This window comes from Vipera berus (assembly GCF_964194415.1).
Source record: "Vipera berus genome assembly, chromosome: 3".
NCBI lineage: Eukaryota > Metazoa > Chordata > Lepidosauria > Squamata > Viperidae > Vipera > Vipera berus.
The window spans coordinates 155,881,531-155,887,530 of NC_138204.1; the positions used below are offsets into that span (position 1 = coordinate 155,881,531).

The 6,000-nt window shown below is 34.6% G+C and overlaps 1 protein-coding gene across 2 annotated transcripts in view; it reads left to right on the top strand.

Annotated features, from left to right (window-relative positions):
• Nucleotides 1-6,000, top strand: part of MBP (myelin basic protein) — a 139,550-nt gene extending 133,550 nt beyond the window's left edge. For both annotated transcript variants that reach the window (XM_081325257.1, XM_081325258.1), the window contains exons 8-9: nt 1,132-1,254; nt 4,680-6,000. In XM_081325257.1, the coding sequence (XP_081181383.1) occupies nt 1,132-1,254; nt 4,680-4,736 (180 nt within the window). In that variant the 3' untranslated portion in view covers nt 4,737-6,000. The remainder of the gene's footprint in view (nt 1-1,131; nt 1,255-4,679) is intronic.

Below are 6,000 nucleotides of genomic sequence, written 5' to 3' on the forward strand. Positions count from 1 at the left end.
ATATATAAACAGAAGGGAATCTCACAGATCAATAATTTACAATAGGATTGCCTTTGAACATGAGCATGTTGTCAATGTCCATTATAAACTGACCCTTTTGCAAACACTTACAAGTGAATGTCAACTGCTTTTTAAGTGCCCAGTGAAATGCCTTTGATTAACTACACAATAATCCTACTGATTTTTTTTTTCATACTCAACAACAGTTGGAAACCATAGAAAACTTGTTGGATGTAGTTGCTACTTCGAAGGTTGAGCAGGTCATTACTCTGATAGGAAACATTTTTTAAAAAATAAAGACATAATTGTAGTGTGTTGGCTGAGGCAATTTTCATACATTTGTCAGTAAGACTGCATATTACTAATGCTGGAAATGAGATTTTCGTTTGAAGAACTAGTTACAAAGTAGCTTACTATTTGAAAAATCCTTTGAATTACTTGTTCTCTTCATACAGTTACACAATTATGTTGAACAATCTTTCTTCATTTTTAATAATGCTTTTCAAAAGCGGATAACAATGATCTGTAAGTACTTGCCCCACAATGTCCCATTTTTCTGTTTTTCTGGATAATATTCAGTACAATATTTTCTAGGGATTTCACTCTTTTAAAGATGAATGCATTTATTTTATCAGCATCTCCTTCTGATAGTGTATCATTAACCGCTCTCATCGGTTACTGTTTGGTAGAATGAACAAAAAAAATGAGCAATTGTAATATAAGTAATTATGGATCATTATCACCTCAGGCAATTTCCAAGCAATGGGAATCTATGTGTAGTAAGATAAGTTTTATATATAGAATGTCAGCTTTAATGGAATTGAATTCACCTTCCATTATCTCTACAAAATGTCCCCAGAGTATCTCTTTTCTCAATAATTGTTAACATATTTTCTTTCATCACTAGTTATTTACAGAAAATCCCCATTCTGCTTGCTATCTATGACACAGAGCTATAAACATTCACACAGATGTCAATGGCTTCCATAGGATAAATGAGATTAGACCTGGAGCCATATTCTTTGATACAATTCAGCCTTTGGTCATTTAGTACTCATTTCTCTGACGGATAGTCCTATATTTGAATGGCAATCTAAGGTTATTTGTAATTTTGCTTTTTCTCTTTCGTAGGGTGGCGAAACTCACAAACCTGGATACGGAAGTGGCAAATTCTATGAGCATAAGTATGCTCACAAGGGCCACAAAGGATACCGCTATGATGACCAGGGCACACTGTCTAAATTGTTTAAACTGGTAAAGATAATAATTCTCAGAACAGCAAAAGTAACCAACATTGTGCAGGGATAAGAAACTATTCTTTATCTATTGCTAATATTTATTGCATTTATTTAAGCAATATAGGAACTGGTTAAGCAATTCTCTGAAAGATCGCAAAGAGGAAAACAATTTGGATGTCTGATAACAGCATAAAAAAAATCTAAAATAAAGCAAATATCTCTATTAGTATCAGTCTAAATATAAAGAATCACCCAGGCCGAGAGCAATATAAATAGTATATGTAACAAAAACAAAGACAATGGAATCCCATGACATGGGGAAAAGTGATGTCAGGTCCATGAATTACTACTGAGGTTTGCACCCAGCTCCAAGTTAATAGGCATAGAGTGAAATAAAGAGCTTTAGAAATTTATAGTTTAATAATTTTGTTTCAGATGCAGAGAAAATGGGAATAGTCTCAAACTTGGATCCTCTTCATATCACTCCAATATCTGAACCGTACCAGCTTCTTAGGCATGAAAGCTGGATGGGTGACTTAGGGCCTATTACTGTCTCTCACCCAAATCCTCCTCAAAAAGAATGAGCAAATAACACTTTGCTGTAGTATACAAAATTAAACATTTATAACAACTTTTTAGCAATTTTAAAAACAACAGTGCTTTTGTCGGTGTTATGCATTTGTACTTATATAGACAGGATATTTTGGAAAGATCACAGATTATGATTTTATGAGATTTTTCTGAGAGAAAAAAGGAGCACTGACTTCATATTACTGGGAATTAGATCTATAAATAAATAAATAAATAAACAAACAAACAAACAAATAAATAAATAAATAAATAAATAAATAAATAAATAAATAAATAAATACTGTTCACTTTGAAGCACATGTGGAAAAATATTCCATTCTCTTTTTGAAAAAGGTTTTATTATTATTTTCTTATTTTCTTCAGGTTTAAATATTTCCTTTTTTTCAGTTTTAAAGGTTTCACAGCAGTTGCTCACACCTGCACACAAATATACAAATGTTACTAATTTTGTTAGCCAGGTTTTCCTCCCAATGTTTTCCTTGAGAATCTCACAACCTCCACTGTTGACTATTCTCCTTAGGGTTGGTAAAAGTTAGGCCAGAATAGCCTAGACAGTCAGTTTCATTTATGTTTGAATTAGACAAGTATTTTCTCCTAATAAATTTTATCTATCTATAACTAATTTTATTATTTTATTTTTCTCAGCATTCCTATTACTAAAAAAAGTTCCCTCCGACTTCTTCTTATGCACCAGCAAAAATGCAGGTTTATTTTTGTCAGTAACCTAGCATGAAATGGACCCCATTTTTATATTCACCCTATATATATTTTTTTTTTTAAAAAAAAATCCCTGGTTCCTAAAACCAGAGCAAATTCAAGCTGAGCTTTCTTGACAAGTAATGGATTTAATAGGAGTACAATAACACAGAAATCAGTGATTCATGGAACATAATTAATAAGCCATTAAGTATAATTACAGTGCTCTGTCATTTATGAAACTGAGCAATAATGTTGTGGCTGAGTAGTTTGAGATTAAAAATGAACAGTGAATTATTGAAATAAGGTAGTATGGTGCTTGCTAAATCAACAAGTAATTATGGAAGCATAAATTTTAGAAATCTAAGAAATACACCCGGCAACAGGAGATAGGCAGAAGTATGTATTTAAAAATTGAAAAAAAGGTTCCTTAATACCCAAATCCTTTAAATCAATCTGATAGTTAGCTGTTGAGCTAAATCTCCTCTGTCTTTCTGGTTCCTGCCTTCCTTTTGCAACTCTGCTAGGGGAGCTGCAGAAAGAATAAGGGACAAGTGGCAGGGTTAATCCTGAAAGGATTCTTCTGCAAGAAACTGAACTACAGGTAGTCCTCGACTTACGACAATTGAGCCCAAAATTTCCATTGCTAAATGAGATATTTGTTAAGTGAGCTTTGTCTCATTTTACTAACTTTCTTGCCCACTTTGTTAAGTGAGTCACTGCAGTTGTTAAGTTAATTAACACAGTTACTAAGTGAATCAAGCTTCCCCATAGATTTTGTCAGAAAGTCACAAAAGGTGACTCTGGGACATTGCAACCGTCATAAATATGAGTCAGTTGCCAAGCATCTGAATTTTGATCACGCGACCATGAGGATGCTGCAATAGTCGTAAGTGTGAAAAATGATCATAAGTCACTTTCTACAATGCCATTGTAACTTTGAATGGTCACTAAATGAACTGTTGTAAATCGAGGACTACCTGTATTAGTGAAGGTAAAGGTACTCAAAATATAACTATGAACTGATTTCAGGGAATATTCTGGGCTTATGAGAACCATTTTGATTTTTCCAATATTTTGAGGAAGTGAGGAAGGACGAAGGTTTTGTTTCTGTAATACCTAACTAGGATAGGAAGCTAAATCACAGAAATATTTGGTGCTGGAAATTTGTCAAAATATGAGATTTGCAGATTTATTTCTCTTTCCCAACTTTGTGAACACAGGCAAAACAAACATCAGGATTACAAATACAGATAATATGGACTATTCTTGCAAATTACAGTACTATTGACTCATAATTGTGAATGTCTGTTGAAAACTTGGAATTCTAAGCAAACATTACAGTTACCACTATTTCTCTTGTTTTTAAAAAATAAATTAGTCTTACTGTTTTTTCTAGATATGACAGAGAGTATCTACGTGACCTAAATCAAAGATCTTAGAAGTGCTTTGTGTATCCATTATCTTATTTCAATAATCTCAGAAGAACTGCCAAATTACAAATCAAAATTTAATTGCTATTCTTGATCCATTTTTTATTCAATGTACCACCCCTATTGTTCTATTAGTGGCAGCCGATTCTCAGAACAGGAGTGCAAAGAATTGCAAAACATACCATAGCCACTAACAAATGAGCCTGGAAAATGGAAGGCTAAGAACTCCATTAGAGGGGAGGAAAATGGAGAAAGCGTGTGTTGAATTTGAAATGGAAGCAATATATAAACTCTGCTTCATCCTTGGTCTTCTCACTAGGCCAGGGGTAGGCAACCTCGGCTCTTTTATGACACATGGACTTCAACTCCCAAAATTCCTGAGTCAGCATAGCTGACTCAAGAATTCTGGGAGTTGAAGTCCATGAGTCATAAAAGAGCCGAGGTTGCCTACCCCTGCACTAGGCCATCCAGGGTTTGTAACAGTTGCCATTTCTGAACTACAATAAAGATGCCATCTTGTTGCATTAAATCCTAATTCTGTTGTGCCAGTCTTGAGGAAGCTTCAACCAGTTTGTCCTTGCTTGGAGAGCCAGATAACTATTTTGAATCGCAGGCCGAATGGAATTGGGTATGCAAAATGATGCATATTGTAGTATATTCAGCTGAATATGTTAATTTTAATCCTGTTCTTTCTTTTTTTTTCTTCTTCTTCTTTCCAAAGGGAAGCTCCGGTTCCCGACCTGGTTCCAGGTCTGGCTCCCCTGTTCCTAGGCGCTGAAACCCTTAAGATGTCACTAAAAGGCTACATTCTCCGCTTCATAACATAGCTATCCCAAGGATTAATAACAAATTGCCAAATTCCTTAGATAAAAACAAAACAAAACACAATCTATTTATTAATGTCAGTTGAGTTATGCATGCAGTAGGAATATGCAAAACTATATTGGCAAATGCTGACCAATAGTTGAAAAGTCAACAAGAAAAGCCTCCCAAACTTGCAAGGTAGCTTGTGGTCAGCATTATTTAGAAAAAGATAACAAAATCCCCCCATCTTATTCCTTCTTCTTCAAGGTGCTCCCCAAGAAATATAAAGCTTTAATTTTTCAGGAACGTGCAACATTAATTCCCTTTCAGATTTCTTTTTAACTAATCTTTAATCACATAAAATATAACCCCATTTAAATTAATGCGGTCATTAACAAATATTTTTGAGATCTTTGCTGTAAACAAACAATAATAAAAAAAACGTGCAGAATGTTGTAAGGGCTGTTTATCCAATGTTTTGATTTGGCTTTGATTTCTTATTTTTATTTGCTCTTTCTGTATCCCTTACCTCTCACACTTTTTGTTTTTCTTTTCCTAACTGGATTAGGCAGTCATGGAAAGGTAAATTACTTTGGGAGTACAAGGTATGTTGGATGTGGGAGAAGGCAGTTGTGAATATTTCAATGGGTCCAAGCAATGGTTATGAAGAAGGATTGCACAACCTCTAAGCAACTTCTTGTGCGTAACCAATTGCTTGTCACTGCCAACATATTGGGAAATAAGAGTAGTTGGGAGAGAGAAATGAAGATATAAACTTGAATTAGAGTAGTTTAACAATGGTAGAAATAAGGAATAAAATCCCAAAGAACAAAAAACTAGACTTAGATATGCAAAGAGTGGGCTTGCTGCAAAGTAAAAAAAAAAATTTTTTTGCAGCAACTTGTTTTCAAAAAGTTTAATGTTTTAATTCCAGAAAGCCCTTTGGTGATGAAGTTCCAGATTGTAACTGCACGCATTAGTTAGTAGTTGTAGTTGTCTTGTTACTGCAGCAGAGTTAAACACGCAGTGAACCCAAATAAGGTAAGACTGTGTCACTGCAGGTAATGCACAGTAGCACTAATAACTAGAGGTAAATATTAACAGATCACATGTGAAGAGAAGGGCGAGGGGTGACATGATAGCAGCGTTCCAATATCTCAGGGGCTACCACAAAGAAGAGGGAGCCAAGCTATTCTCCAAAGCGCCAGAAGGCAGGACAAGAAGCAACGGATGGAAAC